At 35.0% G+C, this 17,970-nt stretch overlaps 1 protein-coding gene across 7 annotated transcripts; it reads right to left on the reverse strand.

Moving 5' to 3' along the window:
- Positions 1 to 730: 730 nt before the first annotated feature.
- On the reverse strand, positions 731 to 17,666 carry Spn (protein phosphatase 1 regulatory subunit spinophilin). 7 transcript variants are annotated; one of them, XM_083095170.1, is made up of 19 exons: positions 17,291 to 17,666; positions 14,635 to 14,723; positions 14,093 to 14,368; positions 11,818 to 13,655; positions 9,122 to 10,205; positions 8,667 to 8,687; positions 7,988 to 8,212; positions 7,381 to 7,552; positions 6,844 to 7,107; positions 6,135 to 6,493; positions 5,689 to 5,944; positions 5,283 to 5,336; positions 4,363 to 4,668; positions 3,877 to 4,263; positions 3,395 to 3,659; positions 2,906 to 3,109; positions 2,658 to 2,810; positions 2,081 to 2,187; positions 731 to 1,868 (listed from the first exon to the last, which is right to left on the reverse strand). In XM_083095170.1, the coding sequence occupies exons 3-19, from the start codon at positions 14,353 to 14,355 to the stop codon at positions 1,617 to 1,619; spliced, it is 6,210 nt and encodes a 2,069-aa protein (XP_082951296.1). In that variant the 5' UTR covers positions 14,356 to 14,368; positions 14,635 to 14,723; positions 17,291 to 17,666; the 3' UTR covers positions 731 to 1,616. The 7 variants fall into 7 exon arrangements, with proteins under 7 accessions (XP_082951296.1, XP_082951299.1, XP_082951293.1 ...); XM_083095173.1 differs by having other exon boundaries at positions 2,081 to 2,139; positions 7,381 to 7,564; XM_083095167.1 differs by having other exon boundaries at positions 7,381 to 7,564.
- Positions 17,667 to 17,970: the final 304 nt, after the last annotated feature.

Below are 17,970 nucleotides of genomic sequence, written 5' to 3' on the forward strand. Positions count from 1 at the left end.
TTAATGTCGCTAATTATAAAAAGAAATAAAATTAAAGATTTTTAGGAATTTAAAAAATTCGACATAATTGATCAGAGACTAACTTCTAATTAATAATTCGTTGACGCACGCGACGCATTTATATAAAATCGAGGAAAACAATTATGTTTCATTCGAAAGATCGATCCTTAGTTGCGAAAAAATTTATATATATGTATCTATAAATTATATATATATATATATATATATATATATATATATATAATACATATGTATATATATATTTATCGTAGAAATAAATATGGGAACAATGCTTAAATATACGTGGCAATATATAACATATATGTATAAGTATGTATACTATATATGTACGTACAATTACAAAAAAGTATATTTAAGTAATACGACGTTTTTTATTACACATTTTCCGCGCTCTCAACCCATCTGGCAATATAAAAAGCGGCTCGCAATTTTATACCCATCATAAAAGAACCAACAGTCATTAAAGCGAAAATCGAGCGGCCGCTAATATAGGGCAAGATGTGTTGCTAGAACGCGGCTGTTCAATTAAATCGCTAAAGTTTTTTACACGCATTCACATACATACACACTCGCTTTTAAATACTATTAATAATTGAGAAAAAATACTTAATTAGCAAAAGTATAAGTATGGCGATAACAAGTAAATGCAGAGGCTCAATACGTAGCCCTCATTTAAGGAAACAGATTACAATTGAACGAAGGCGGAATCTTGAAAAAAAAAAAAAAAAACGCCAGTATGTACCGGGTGTCCCAGAGAGGTAACTTAAATTATTATGAAAATTGTAATAATAATTTCAAGTATTAGGAATTATTTTGGCTAATTATGTACTTTCGCAGAACTATTTTTTTATTAAAAAATATTTAAAATGAAAATTTTGATAATCATTCTTTTAAAATTAAAAGAATTATCAAAAGTTGACAGAAACCGATTATTGAAATATAATAATTCGTCTGATTAAAATTAGACTGTAATAAATGACATTAAAAACCGACAAATTATTATATATACATATATATATGTTATATATGTATATATTGTATACACAATTATCTTATGTAATTAATTACTTCAAATAATTCATATAGCATAATTAAGTATAAATTACTCCTTTAAATTAATTTATTACAAGATTAATACTATTCTCTTAATTACTATTATGAATTATTTGAAATAATTATGACCTCATTTATTATCAGAAATTATTTAAAGATTTTATGTTGCTTGAATTATTTTAAGAAATATTAAACTAAAGAGAAAACTGTCAGAAAAGCACACTATTTGAAAAACTTGCTTACGTACAATTCTTTCATAAATATGACAAGAATATGTAACTTTCTAGATGACATCCTATGAAATGGACGGCATTTTTTCATTCGAATTTCTTACAACAAATTCAATCTCCAATATTTCTCAATAAATAAAATTTTTCAATAAATAAATTCTGAGATATAATCAAAAGTATGTATAATTCATTTTATTAATTCCTCTATTGACCTCTTTCGAGATACCCTGTACACCTAGCGTCGAGAAAGTCCGCATTATCCTACCGGGCGTCTCTAATTGATATTGAACGCGTCTATACTTCGCTCTCGAGCTATTTTTTCCGCGCGGCTTTTTCAGCTTTTCGTCGCATTCGCTCGATTTCCTTGCGCTCCTTGCGCTCTCGATCGGCCTGGGCTCTTAACTCTTTCAGTTTACGCTTCAGATGCGCCTTAGCTTCGCCGTAAACTCCTAGAGCCTTCAATTCCCTCGATTCTAAACGTAGCAGATTGCTCCCGTTGATGCCGTTATCCAAAAATTGCGACGAATAGTGCTCTAAACCGATTCCCGTAAGCCACTGGCAAACCTATAAAAAGATACTTGTGAAACTGTATGACATTAAAAATAAAAAAACAAAATGTAATTTTTATGATAATAAGAGATGAAAAAAGAAAAAAAATGGCATAATATTAAGTTGCTAAAAAAAACTAAATATTTATTTATTTAATTTGTATGCATGTGAAAATCTTCTCAATTGCAAATTATCTTTTTTTTTGAAAGTCAATCAAATATACTCACTTGTTCTTTGGACCAATCCATGACTGGTGCATTCTGCCAGAAGTGAGATTTTTTGTCACCTAAACCAAAGTCGCTTAGGTGAGCGGGCAACCAAACTGTGCTCGAATCTATATTGATAATGCATGCATGATGGAAAATAAATAAAATATAGCAAGATCTTATTATGCTATTGCCAATTAATCGTTAACCATATCCCTCTGATATGCATCTTTTATTCTAATAACTGTTCTGTTATTTTTTATCCTGTTATTAAATATTTTAAATAAACATTAATTCTCATGGGGGAAAAAAAAATGCATCAAAAAGTCGTGCTTTGTTAAGATTGCTAAGCGAGTAAAGCGAGATTATAGATTTGAATAAAGCATTATATTGATAGCGCTTTGAAAAGAAGCAAATTAAAAAAGAAAATTGAAAAAAGAAATTGATAAAAGAAACTGAAAAATTTATTTTTAATTTTAAATTAAATTTTTTAAAGAAATATCCATAATTTTGATTTAAACTCTTTAAAATTTTAATTCCTAGGAGAAAATAAAGTAAAAGGCTGGGACTACATTAATATATAAAGTATCCAAAATACCTGCGAGGCTACCAGCTTTTGAAGGACTAGGATCAACACCGGGAGGACTCACGGAACCACCCGAAGATAAGCTTGAGGGAGAACTTCCTGGATGGTGCCAAGGTGCACCTGCACTGCTGATTAAGTTTGATTGGGAAATCGACACCTTTTTCACTAGGGAAGGATAGGGAGGAATAATTAATTTAATTATTATAAAATCGTACTCTTGTAATTTATTGTAATTTAAATCTCAATTTATTTTCTTTTACCTCTCTGATTAGCCTCGTTAACAGCTTGTCGTATCTCTTCCACAAGGTGATGCGTAACCATCGTTGGATCGTTATGAGGATTATTGAGATCACTGAAGTCTCCAGAGCTCTCTCGCGAGGAGTCATTTCCGCCAAGACGCTTCTCTCTCTCGGCTAAAACTTGCTTTAGTTGTTCCGCCAGTGATGCAGGAGGTCCAGTTAAAGCTGTCGAAAATTTCATTTCTTTTTTCAACGTGTATTGAAGAAATATAAAATTAGAGAGTTTAATATTTCGATATAAAATTGAACATAAAATAAAACTATATTTGTATACAGGATGCATCTAAAATTAAAATATAATCGACAAGAAAATAATTTATTGTAAAGTAAATCTGTCAATTTTTTTGTTATATCACGATTCTGGATCCATATTAAGACTTGCATCCAATATTTTTTTTTCTATGATATTCAATAATAAATCGTATTAAAGCAAACATGTACTTGACATACTTTTCTGCGACTGTGGCCAGCTCTGTTCGGTCATTGCTCTGACTTGCGAGCTAATAGTACTGTGCTGCCGGATCATAGTGGCATGTATAGGATCCATGTGCGATTTGCCTTTGAGCGAACTGATAGACGAAGTGCTGGAGTAAGAACTCAAATTGGACTGCTTGCACGTAAAGTCATTAGGCGACCTGCTGCTGTTGTCCTGCGAGGTCAGTTTTGAAGAAGAGTCATCATCCGTATTATCGCCCGATTCGTCCAGACCGTAATCCTAAAATCAACGTTTATTTATTAATCATATATAACCCTTCATTATATTAAAAATGGCTATAATCTAATGCTTATAGATTATAGTAATAATCTAATGTTGGTCATTTCTTCGTATTTTAATTTTGAAAAATTATGTATTTCATTTTTGATAGCATATCGAGTAGAATGTATAATTCATAATACGACTTTTCATGGATTAATGCAAAAAATTAACATACGGAGCTGCTATTGCTGAGGCCTCCGGAGCGTTTGGGCAATTGACGATTCGCCAGGCCGCCTCGGCTGGCCAGCTCTGCCTTGCTCTTGCCAGCGGAATTATCTAATAAACGATGGGCTGGTACGGCGCGATCTAGTTCCTCTTTCACCGGCATTGGTAGAGGCAGTTTTCTCTCCACAGTCGCGGTTTTATCGCCATCGTCTGGGCTACTGAGATCGGAGGTCTCCGTGTCTGAAAGCTGGCAACTGGTCGACGAAGGTGGCGGTGGTAGTTGTCGGCGGGAGAGCTGCGGCGTCACTATCCTGGCAGTCGTATTGTCGTACGGCAACCGTACCGGCAGACCGAATCGTCTTTGCGTGTCCGTCAACTCCACCTCCAGCGTAATCACCTGAAATACATTTTTTTTTTTAAACATTTAACTTGGCTTGAAATCATAAGTAATACCATTAGTGAAAGCCAAATTGAGATTCGTCAATCCTCTACGTACCCTGTCCTTGAGACTTTTCACCAACGCATTGTACTCTGTGTCTTTCTCCTGCAATAACTGCTGATAAAACTCGTCTCTGGCCGCAATGTCCGTTCGTAGCTCTCTGGCGGCTCGTCTGGCCCTTGCATATTTTTGCTGCAACGCCGCGTTTTGCGCCGTCGCCTGCGATAACATCTCCCTGGCCGTGGACAGGTCCTGGCGGGCAGTACTTAGCGCTCTTTCCGACTCGTGAAGACGCAATCCTGATTCCCGTAGTTTGGCCGCGTATTCCTCACTGCCCGCTCCGCTGTTCTCCAACTCCACCAGCTGTCCAAGACATTATACGAAGATTATAATACAATTAAAATTATCAGAAGTATATAATAAATATGATATACATATACAACAATAGATTTAAATTTAATTCTTCTTTGAGAAGGGGAAAGAGCAGAAGATGCATACATATATATTTTTCAAAAGCTTGCTGCAAGGCATACAAATATGCCATATGAAGGATCTGTATCATGATCGTATTAATATTATTACTTCAGCCACAAAATAAAAAATCATAGATTCAACCAATAGTACCTAAATCTATGTTAAAAATACTATACATTTAATATTTCATGCATTTTTTTTTGGCAGTGAAATTGTAGGTAGAAAGAAAGCAAAACAAGTTTGCAAGACTCGAGAAAAAAAAGAAAAGCATGCTAAAGCATAAGTGCAATCATGCGGATCGAATCATCGATATATCTCCTATTTTTCTGAGAAAGATAGATTTTTAAATAGATTTTAGATTAATTTTCTATACATTATATATCAATAAATCCTTGTTAATTCACAAGCAATTACATGTGTAGCATTACTTGAATGATTCTAATTCAATTACAATTACTTAATCTTTTTTAATTACTTAAATAACTATCATAATGATACGTTACCTTTGCTTTGAGCTTTTCAACTTCCTCGTCCGCTATTGCAAGTTTACATTGACTCTGCAAGCAACCAACGAGACACATAGCAAAACAAAAACAAAGAAAATCAATGATACACACCGTGCGATTGCAGTAAATTTACATACACATGTGATACACACGCGCGCGCACAAACTTCTCACTTACATACGCACAGAAGTATATACAAAAAAACGCACTATATGAAAATACAATTGCTGAAAACTATATTAATGATAACTATTTACAAAAAATAATACTAACGAACACTACTACACATGTATACATATAAATAAAGCATCTTGCTGAATGAATTTGTACGATTTTTGAATAAAAAAAAAGAGATTTTCTGTGATTCATAAAGTATAAAACGCTAAAGTGCCAAACAAGATACCTCTTGCAAGAGCAATCTCAGACTGTCTACGTCGCTTTGAGAAGTGGCAGTGTGTTGTGGCATGGATGAGCCGAGTATCGGAGATCGACTACGACTAGATGGTGATAGATAATTCTCGATGGGGCTGTGAGCTGGTTCCCCTTCCGAACACGAGGACATCGCCGGCGAACCGGGGATCCCACTGATCCCGCTACCGATGGAGATATCTTCGCTGCCTCGTTGGCCATCGGGGGATGCATCAGAGAAATTGAGTTTCCTGTTTAACAAGAGCAATGAATGATCTCTTTCAATTGGCTGGTTAAAGTATAATTCGTGTAGAATTTACAGTCGCTACAGAAATTATTAGTTCTTCTCAGCACTTTGAGATGCCTCAGGTCTATTTCGTACAGATTCCTCTCTCTTTCTCTCTTACGTGAATGAATTATATTTAAACGGATTATATTTACCTATTGGCAGCATTTGCCAGCTCTCTTTCCTTGTCCGCCTGGAGACTCTGCCTAATCAGCATCGCCACTTCTGAATTCTTGGGATCCTTCTCTCTGCCAATGACGAATCGTACAAGACCGGAAGTGTTTCTCAACACACTGGCGGCGTAAGCTTGCGTCACGCCAACCAGGCTCTTACCGTCGACTTCGACGATCTGATCGTTCACCTGGATTCGTCCCTCGCGCGCGGCCGCACCTTTGTCTGTGATAGTTTTCACGAAAATGCCCAGCTTCTCCAAACCCGCATCCGCGCCCACGCCCATCCCAATTATGCTGAGACCCAAACCCTCCGGGCCTTTCATCAACTCGACTGGGAAGACCTAAATATTTTTTTGATTTTTGATTAGTATCGCAAGTTTCTTAAATAAAAGTGTCTAATCTAAAAAAAAAAAAAGCTTGATTACAGAGTTGGTTCCCTCAGTACCCCAAGATGCCTCAGGCTCTCATTGGAGTGGCCAAAAAGTATCGTCACAGAAGATTTGCGAGCAAGGATAAATCATCATCATCATTGGGAACGCACAAGATAACTCTCAACAATTTTTTTATCAAATCATGACAAAATATTACATTTAAAAAATTACTCAGAATTTAGATTTTCAAATCAGTTGCTATTATTTTTGTTTTCTGACAATAAAAAGATTTTAAAAAGTCGCCAATATTGTTTCATTACCTCCATCTTCTCGACACGTTTTTCCAGCTCATACTCTGCGCTAGCTGCGACAGGATCAACGTCCTCATTGCGACGATCGTATTCGTTGACCGAGTGCGTGGAGTAGACGCGCATGGGTCCGGTGTCGAAAGACACCTTGGATGTCTTCTTCACGGGCACAGCTGATGGATAATCCTCGTCATCCTCGTCGGATTCCGGAATTCCCGCGACCTCCATCCAGAAGTGGCCGTCCTCGAAATAGTGCACGCCATTCTCCACGAGTACCTGATCAATCGATATATCAAGGTCAATAATAGAACTCTCAAGTCCAATCGAAAATCATTGAAAAATGTATATTTTCTACTAATAAAAGGAGAATCTTATCTCATAATAAAATCATATAATATAGATCAAACCTCTAGTAAAAATTAATGTAAAAAGTATATTTTTTAAATTAATTTCTTCTCTAATTTTTTTGTTATTATTTATCAGTCTAATTTAGTTTAATTAAAAAAAAGGAAAAAATATATATATTGATAGCATTGTATTATATCTTACAATTTTTCCTGGAGTCGGTACATATTCATCTTGATGCTCGGTTTCGGTATCATCGTTAGCTTCCTGGGTGTCGTTTAAGCTGCTGACGGAGCCTAATAGTCCGCTCTCACTTCCAGTCACTGATCCTATTTGGCTCTCTGTCAACGAGTCGATCGTCAGGTCACTGCGGGATCTATGGGACAGACTGAAACAAATATTTATCAACAGCAAATTAATAAGAAAATTAATATTAAAATTAGAATCTTAAATTTAAGAGAGAATCCTAGCAACTTTCAATAGTCCTAAAAGTTCAAGAATTTTAAAGATGAGATTCAAGTTATTCAAAAAAATTATAAAAAAAAATTTAAGATTATAAAAATTCGAATACAATATCAAGTATTCGAGAAGTCAAGGATTCGGAAAATCTCAATTATTCAAAGGTAGAAAATTTAATAATTTTCCAATCGCACGCACGCACGCATACACAATTTTACATAATAATTAACATTATATAAGGAATCTTAAAGCTTAAAATCTCTCGTTATGAAATATAAATACTAGAAAATAGAAATTAAAAGATGCAAAAGGAGACGCGCAACAAAAGGACATGAAAAATAAGCTCGTTCACCTATAATCGTGAGTAGCGCTATTGATAAGACTGGAATCAGGAGCAGACAGGACATCGGACAGCCAATCGGGCGTGTTATCCTGGTCGTCTCTGCTATCCCTGTCCTGTCCTTCCTTATTCTTGTCATTAGATATCCCATCACCTGCCACGCCATCGGCACCGGTGGGAGACAGCAGCCTCGCTATCTCCTGCGCCTCCTCATCCGATAGCAATGCCGAACCTTGTCTAATTTATGTTCACGAGTCATTCAACTTTGATTTACGAACCAACAATTACGTGTCGCTGATAGCGAATCAATTCCGCGATTGAACAGTTTGACAGAAGCAGTTATGTCAATTGGAAGAAATTCTTCATCTATGCAGCTTGAAAAAAATTAATTGATATTCAATTCCGGAAAGTTGTCATTTTTTTTTTCATTCTTTGATGTTTATATCTGATAGTGATAATTTATTATAATCTTGTCATCGAAAAATATAAGCTTCTTAATAAAAGTTTCTTCTTCTTGGAAACAACTTTCTGAATCTCTTCTAGTCTCTCATTGGATGTAACAAAATTAATTCAATTAAAAATAATAAAATCTATTAAAATATGTCAATACAACAGCTTGCAATTATTACAAAATGACATATTTGTGCTTCTGTGGTCCAATTGCAAAATTGCAAAATTGTAACATACTCACCTGATTTTTTTCTCTAAGATGCTGTGTAGACCAAGGCGACCGGGAGATTTGCATTTAAATAAATACGAACGTATTAGAATCGAAATAAAAGGAAATAAGATCAATGAATATCAATATTAAGCTTTAAATAAAAAATTACATATATCAAAGCTGTAGCAAAAAAGAAATATTGATTATACCGTAAAATATATAAACACACTATGAAAAATGCAGTCGCTTGATTGAGGAGCAAAAATTATAATCTATTTCTCAAAAACAACGACAGCATCATTCCACAAAAAGATGCTTTTTTTTCATTAATATCTGATATTAATACATTGATATATATCAATAAAAGTATTTCAGAAATAGCGTCTGAAATTTTTATTGTTAAAATTCTTATTGTTTATAATTTCAAATGCAATCTAACACACACTAATTAAAAGTTTCTTTTCCCACTTACATAAAATACTCACCGAGAGCTTAGCAGATTTTCAGCTTCGTCCGGAGTCATGGTATCTGGCGTCACAGGAGTGATATGATTGATACCAGTCTTTGAGGGTGTCTCCGTCAATTTAGGAGAATTATTTTGCGTATCCATCGTCACGCACTCAACATTGGTAACGGTTTTAGTATCACTGGAGTCACTGTCATCGATTTGACTGCTTTCTGATGCAGAATGCTCGAATTTTTTGCCAGAATGTTTTTGCGAAAGCACATTAGATGTCAGCGGAGAACCCTGATTATAGTTTTCTGATAATCTAAGCTTCGCCAGCTCGGCCTTCTGCTTCTCTTGCTCCCACGTTGTCTGGATTTGCTCCACGTCCTCCGTTTTCCTATTTAAAACATTATTCACTGCTGCAATGCAATCCTTCCTGTTGCTGACGTCAGAATTGGCCACCAATTCTGTCGTATATTTCTCCTCATCATTGCTTTCCTTTGCGATAGATCCAAAATTGTTCATTTCCTGGCTGCGGTGGGTCACTTTGTCTACACTATCAATCTTGCTTTCCGCCTCCACAAAGCTGGAACGCTTGCCAGAGACTTCCTCCCTGTTCTTTGCAATCTTTTCCCTTACGCTGATCTTGATTTGATCGTTCTTCGCATTCGAGACAGTCTTCTGACATACTCCATCACTGCTTGACTTCACTTTAGCCTCTGACAATGAATCTTCAGACGTAGAATTGATCTTCACCTCTGTAGTATCGCTCTCATTCTTCGTTTCTGTGCTTGGCTTAGTTTGTATTTTGCATTCAGCATTACTCTGCGGAACAGTATCTTCACTCTGTAGCTTTTTAGCATACGGAGATGGCACAGGAATATCCTTATGTTCCAGTGGAGGATATTCCTGGTCAGAACTAATTACAGAAGGCGGACGTGGGCCTAAACCCGCAGCCTGGAGATCAAGACGCACGTGAGAACGTCGAATGACTGTAGTCGTGTCTGTTTCATTGAACTGAAACTGGTCCTTTTCGGAGACGCTCTCCATATCTGAGATACAGCTCTGATACGTGGCTGGTTTTTCCTGGTCCTCTGTTTCCAAGTCATAACTATTGCGACCTGAAATTTGAAAAATAAATTAATAATAATATTATAAAAATATTGGAATTATTATTCTAAATTTTACTTGAAATTTCAAAATAAATTAATGATAATATTATAAACTGGAATTATTACTCTAAAAAATGTATTTATTAAACAACATCCTTCTCCAAAAGTACCTCCACAATCAATGCAAAGCAATCGCAGGCACATAATTTTATGTCCTTTTTTTGAGTACGTAGAACTTTAAACTTCACTTTGATATAAAAATTTTGATTGTATAAAAAATAACACAATGTTACATATATAAATATTATATTATGGTCGTCTATATTTTTGCAATTACCGCATATTATTTACTCACATAGAGTATAATCTTTATCTTTATAAATTCTTATTATGACACAAATACAAATTTGATAGAGTCTTATATTAAAAGAAGAATTATTTAATATTATTTAATATAATTTTACTCAATTTTATTTCTGTCGAGTTATTTAAATGAAATGATTAGTTGTATATATTTAACTAGCAGTATTCAGGTTCGTAAAACTCTTATTCGATATTTATATATTGTTTCTATAGAAAAATATATATTTATATTTTAATATTTAATATTTCCTAAGTTAATTTATTATAGAAAAGTACTCAGTATAAAAACTTTCACTTCTTTTTTTCTCTTATAATAATTTATGTGTCTACTTTTCATTTTATTTAAATTTTCAATTTACACACAATTTTAAAAATTTTTAAAATTTTTTTATTAATTTATTATAATTTATAAAAGAAATATATATTATATATTATATGCACATAGAAGTAATTTAGAATAAAAAAATTCTGTTTGTGTACAGCTATATAAACATATTTCTCTGTTTCCAGAAAAAAAATATTAATATATTTTCTCTTTCCCAAAGACTTTTTTTTATATATTTGTCAACAAATTAATATTTTCTATTTTCAGAAATTTATATCATGTTTATATATGCTGTTGTCAAAAATTTATAAAATGCATTATAATTCATTTTACTTTCAGAGAAGTTATTATAATAATCGAAAATTTGTTTGGAGCACAATATTGATGATTTCAAAATTCCAAAATTCTGTGAAAAGTCCCAGAGACACTTTTGCAAAGTGAACGCGACGAGGCACGAACGTTTGGCCGCTGGACAAGCTACACAGTGATTTCTATAAATAATACCGTGGCACACCGGTAGGAGAAGGCGACAGAATGAGGGAGGGAGAAAAGGGGAGCAAGAAGGGGGATTGCGTCTGGTACTTTTACTTTTTGGCGTTTTGGCCCACTGCCATCTCGGCCCACGACAGCAAAAATCACCTGGCTTTATCAATGCCTCATAAAAAAAAATGCGGGGATTTAAAACAAACTATTTATCATACATATATGTGAGTGTAATAAATATATATTAAGTTAAAATCAAAATATAAATTAAAATAATATAAAAATAAAAAAATAAATTCAATTCAATTTATAATATTAATAATTCAAATTATATGCATTGTGAATAATAAAAATAAAATTTTTCGACCCTAAAATATTTTTTATAATTTTATATATATATAAAGTTATACGAGAAAAATATTTTTATTATACTTAATTAATTATATTTACCTGTCTGATGCTTTTCCGACATTTCCTTTTCCGCCTTCTCTTCCTTGCTATCCTTGGAGGGTGAGCTAGGCGAGCTCATGCTAGAGGAAGCGCTGTCTGTGCCTACGGAGGGCAGTCCCAGTTCGGATTCTGGAGAGCGTATCAATTCGACCTTCTTGTCGTCCGCCACAGTGTCTTTCCTTTTCGCATTCGCGCTCGGTCTGGCCCAATCGGGCCTTGGATCCGGCCTAGTGATTTCGTTACGCAACTCGGTCTCCGGGGCTTCCTTCGTCGAGATTTTCAGATCCACGGTTCTCTTTAGGATCTCGTCGTTCTTCGCTAGCCACTCATTTCTCCATTCAGAGGTCTTTGCCGGCGAGTGAATCGGGCTTGGAGGGCAATTAAAATATTCCGGTGCCTCCAGCAAATCGCTCTCCCTCCTTACTAGGACATTATCCATCGAGACGCTTCGAGTTGGACTAGAAACCTCGTAATGCAATACTGGTGATGGCTTGGTTTGCCCGGAAAGATCATTATTACATTCATTTGTGACGGCAGTTTTAGACTCTGCAGTTTTTTCTGCAGCAGTCGAGCATTTTATAACTTCTTTTAATCCTTCAGTCTTTTCTCTTGAATCCTCTATTGGCTTAGAAATTGCAGTTTTGAATACTGGTGCTCCATCCGCGGGTGCAGAATTCTTCGAGGTTTCTCTCGAGTTTTCCGCTGGCTTTAAAATTGCGTTTTTACATCCTGGAACTTCTTCCGCAACTGGTGAGCCTCTTGAACTCTGCACAACGGGCTTGGAAATCTCCTTGGTTTCTTCTACTGACCTTACAACCGCAGTTTTATTTGCTGAAACTGCTTCTACAGATGCTGAGCTCTTTAAATTCTGCAAAGTGATCTTAGAAATGTCCTTGGCGCTTTCTGTAGACCTCGAAGTTACGATCTTATTTCCTGAAGTTGTCTCCGGAGTCGCTGTGCTTTTTTGACTTGCACTGATCTTGGAAGCTTCCTTCTCCGTTGATTTCAAAGCTGCCTTCGAGCTGTTCTTTTGCACAACAGCATACTCTGGCAATGTGGCATCTTGAGTCTTACCAGCGCTACCATCTTGACTTTCTTTTGTATTATCTTGGAGCTTCTTCGTCTTCTGAACAACGGCATACTCGGGAATGGTTGGCGAGATATCGTCAAACCTCTCCACCGTCGCGTATTCCGGGCTCTCCAATAGCTCGGACGGGTTGACAGTGGCTATACTCGCCGGTCGTTCTCTCCTGCCGGCTGCGGACGAATTCCGAATAGGTGGAGGTGGCGGTGGGGGCGAACGTGCCGAACAGAAGCTCGCCGACCTGGTCGCCGGATTGGTGGAGTCATTGATCGCGCTCACCGAATTCTGACAGGCATCGACGGACGTCGATTGCTGGATCTGGTTCTGAGCGTTCTGCGAGTTTAGGGATGTCTGGACCAACGAGCGATTCGGGTCGGAGTTGTAGCGGCTCGGTCTGGTCTTGGAGAAGTGGCTAGTCCAGTTCTTCTGTTTCTCGATAAGCTCCTTCGAGTTCGGTCGACGTTCCGGTTTTTCCGGCCGTTCCGGACGATCGTTCTCTTTGCCTAACGTTCGCTCGACCTTACCTGCGCAAGGACGTCGTTCCGGCGCACAGTGGCCGTTCTCGAAATGCCGCTCCGCGTTCAAAGCCGGCACGCTAGCGCTCCACGTGCTCAGGTGCTCGCGACTGCCCGGCGGAGAAGGTGAACGAGGACGGGGCGATCTCGCGGGAGAAGTGCACCCGGAACCTGAGTTCGCGGAACTAGAGCGAGATCGAAGACCGTGCAAGTTGTTGGGTTTAGTAACCCGGTCCACCCTATAAATCAAACGAGAAAGGTCAAATAAATGTAAAATTATGAAAAGAATTTTAATTTTAATTAAAAATTAATTACAAAAAGATTCATAATATAATAATATATAATACAATAGTATAAAATATAAAATAATATAATAATATAATATAATAATATATAAGTGTAATGTAATAACATAATCAATGTTAAAGTGAGAGAGAAAAAGAACGGAAGAGAAAACAATTTTAAAAATGAATTCGTATAATTATAAAAAGATTAATAAATTAATTGATTAATAACTTTTATTAAGAAATACAAAAATGTAAAAATAATATAATTGATAAAATTCAAAGAAGTAATAATTGATTGATAAAATTAAGTAAAAAGATATAATTTTATAAAAAGAACAAAATGTAAAATAAAATAAAATAAAATTTAATAATATAAATTGCACACTTACGGCTTGTTTGATTTGTTTTCCTCGCCGAGCTTCTCAAAGAGAGCTCGAGCATTGTTAAAACGTGCTACATGACTCTCTGTTCTAACTACTGTTACTTGCGTCGGGGATTCTTTCAGCGGGACAGCTGGCTCTTTAAATCCCTCCGACAGAATATTGTTCGTTCTATGGCTTAGATTGTCCAATTGCGGCTTGGACTGGAAGATGTTCGCGATGGCTGACACTTTGGAGCCACCGACTCGCTTTTTCTCTTCTATAGCTGCCATGTCTGACTGCAAACTTGCATAAGAAAATAAAATTATACTTCATATATGCTTTCAATATTATTTTCCATTATCTTATATTTATTATTTTATTTTAAAAAATACGTAATATAAAATATTCTTTTCCTTAATAAAATATTACAAGATGTTATTAGCAAATTTTGGAAATATGAATGCATGTATTAAACATGTATATAGAAAGAATATAATAATTTAAAGTTAATTATTTTAAGAATATTAAATATTTCGATTAACATTTAACAAAATGTTTCATTATCTTACCTCACTGACAATATGTATTTGATAATTATGTGTATTCTAATTCAAGTATTTCAGCCCATTGTCATTCATGCACTTCATTGCATCAAGATCTATAAAAAAAAGAATCAAATATTAAATCTATATTTTAATTAATAATTATTGAAGTGTTAGAATATCTAGATAAATATATATACAATCTTTTTATGTTTGTATATGTGTGTGTGTATGTTTATATAAACTAATTGATTATTAATCAATCAAATCTAATTTACATTTAATAAAAAAATTTAATATAATAATATAAATGAATCATAATATATTTAATAAATTTAATATAAAAAATTTAATTTATTATTTAATAAAATATTCTTTTTGTTTTTCTTATTTTGTTATTTTCTAATGTAATCAATTATTAACTTAATTATTAATTATATTTTTTAATTACAATTTACACAATTTAAGTGTAACCCAATTTTAATTCAATTTAAGAGTAATCTAACTTTAATCAATTAAATAAATCATATTAAATTATCAAGTAGTATAAAAAAGAAATTTGCGTATTCAAAAATAAATTTACGATTGATATTCGTAATTAAAATCTGTATTTAGACATCATGTCTTTGTATTATATTATAAAACGCACACTTTCTATCACTCGTCTATAGCTATCACACATTAGCACAGTCAATTGGATTTCCTGACCTTTACAGAATTTGAGTATCTACCTTTCTTAGAAAATTAATACCCCATATATTCCTTCCAAAATTTAAAATTATTCACATTTTAAAAATAAAATGAAAATAATTCAAAATAACAAAAAATATACGTACATATATACATATATATATTAAAAATATAATACAAAATAAAAATAGAAAAGTATAAAAAACAATTTAGAATCAATGAAAGTAAAAATTAATTTTGTGTAACAAATTATTTAATAACAGATAATAACTTTATAATCATGAAGCTGTCAATTGACATGTTAATTAGACTTTGATAAAAATGTAACCAACATAAATTTAGAAAATAAATGTCGAACCTTGTTATAAATTTATACAGGGTGTCAGAAGAAAATATTAATGAAAGCAAGAGTTAAATGATATAGGCATAAGATATACTATAATAAGTAGGTCTGTCTCTCTTGTCTGGGCTTCCCTCCTCCCATAACACACCATGCTATTGCAATCAATACTTGAGTGCTGTTCCTATGGTAGACAGGTGTGATTTTGCATCACTCATATAATTGCTTTATATGATGGTAGATTGATTTATATTTGTATCAGTGAATGGTGCTTATTGTGGGATTCATTGACAGTGTTGTCTTATCTAGATATATTCCAAGTATCTATGAATGTATCTAGATACTTCATATTTTCTGATAATAAATATGTATATCTACACACACACACACACACACACACACACACACACACACACACACACACACACACACACACACACACACACACACACACACACACACACACACACACACACACACACACATATACACACATATGCAGCTTTTGCATTTGTATGAGTCACTTATAACATAATAAATTTAATTTCATGTTTTTTTTGAATATTGAAATATATTGGTGATAATAAGTAACTGATAATGTTGCAGTTATCATACAGAAATATCTAATCATATATACAAGATATTAATCAAATCTAATAATAAATAATTATGAAATTATATGATACATAATTTGACTTTTTTATATAAGATCCCCGTTAAATCTCGATTAAATGTAAAGTTTGAAACCGAAATCCCAATCATATACAAAATGTTTTTGTAATTGTCACAGAATATTAAATATTCGCAAATTGCATTATACAGTTTCCAGATTACTTCAGCTAATATATGTCAATGATAATAATATATAAATTAATAAAGTATTAATCGTGCAAATAAAATTCACAAATTTTCACTCCTGATGTTATTGCGACATTATTGGAATTTTGATCAAAGCGTATAATGCAATCTGGAAGTTTGATGTTTGATGCTTATTGGAAAGAGCTTGAGCTCCGTAAACTCTCTAGCTTCTTTAATCACCATTAAACATTGATGCTATATCGTAATGATATTAATTTAAAATATAAAATGCGTATGAATAGAATTAATGATATAATCTTTATACACATCCCTTGTTAAGTAAAATAGCTCTTTCCAATAAGCATCAAACGTCAAACTTCCAGATTGCACTACACGATTCCAATGTCGCTTTGATCAAAATTCCAATAATGCCACAATAACATCGAGAATGAAAATCGAATATTGATCTTTAAATTCGCCAAAATATCCCTCAATTCCATTAAAAATAAAACTTCCTAATCCACTCCTGTCTGATCATCAATACTTGCAAATTATCTCCTATAATTTTTTACAGCTTCAGCTTGATCATTAGATCAAAGAGATGTCAAATGTATACTAATACGATAAAAAAACCCAATCAACGCAACAAGTCAAGCATCGTCTTCGCCAGCAATCTCATTAAACAAAACACCTTCCCAATCGCCATTACACCCCATAGGCCTCCCCCCATGGAAGCGTCGCCTCTCCGTAAGCTCGCCGGAAGTGCCGCAGGAACGCCGTCGTCGGCGGCGTCATCCGGGAAAGCGGGAACCTTAATACACGGAGCTTAAGCCTCGGTTCTACTTTCCAACTGACCCGGAAGACGATGTCACCATGTGCGCCCGAGCATCTCCCCCTCTCCCTCGCTCTTGCTCTCTCTCTCTCTCTCTAGGACGAGCCGTACGATTCCCCTTCGCGGCGCCTCCAGAACGGCGTTCTCGCCCTCCCGAGGGGACGACGTTGCGGTGAACGGTTCGCGGTTCGCGTACGTCGCCGTTAACAACGCGCGATCGCCATGCCCGGCGAGCTAATCGAGTGACGTCGAGCCGAATCCGCGAGCCTCACACTCGCAAACATACACACACGCACACGCGCACACCTGCTCCCGCGCGCGCGCGCGCACGCACTTACAATTATCAATCGCCGTTTCGCGACGCGACGTTCCGCATCGCGAGGTGCCGACCGCGGACACTGCCCGACTGCGCCGACGACCGTGCGAAACCAACGAGATGGTCGACCGCCATGCTCGCCTCGAACGGTTATTTAAAAAAAAGAAGTCTAGGGAAATTTCTAGGAATTTTAAAGAATTTTCTAGGGAATTTCTAGAGAGATTTAGGAATTTCCCCCCCAAAATCCCTAGATGAAATTTTTGTCCCCGCAAATTTTTGTTGGTAACCTCTATCTTCGCGCATCGAATAACGAGAAACTTAAAAATAAAAATTTTAAATTTCCTTGGCATTTCTTCATTAGTAATTATTCCTATACCTCTTTATATT

The sequence above is a fragment of the Camponotus vicinus genome, unplaced genomic scaffold, assembly GCF_025532165.1.
Source record: "Camponotus vicinus isolate PSW18456_S1 unplaced genomic scaffold, iyCamVici1.0 SCAF_3, whole genome shotgun sequence".
NCBI classification, from domain to species: Eukaryota; Metazoa; Arthropoda; class Insecta; order Hymenoptera; family Formicidae; genus Camponotus; species Camponotus vicinus.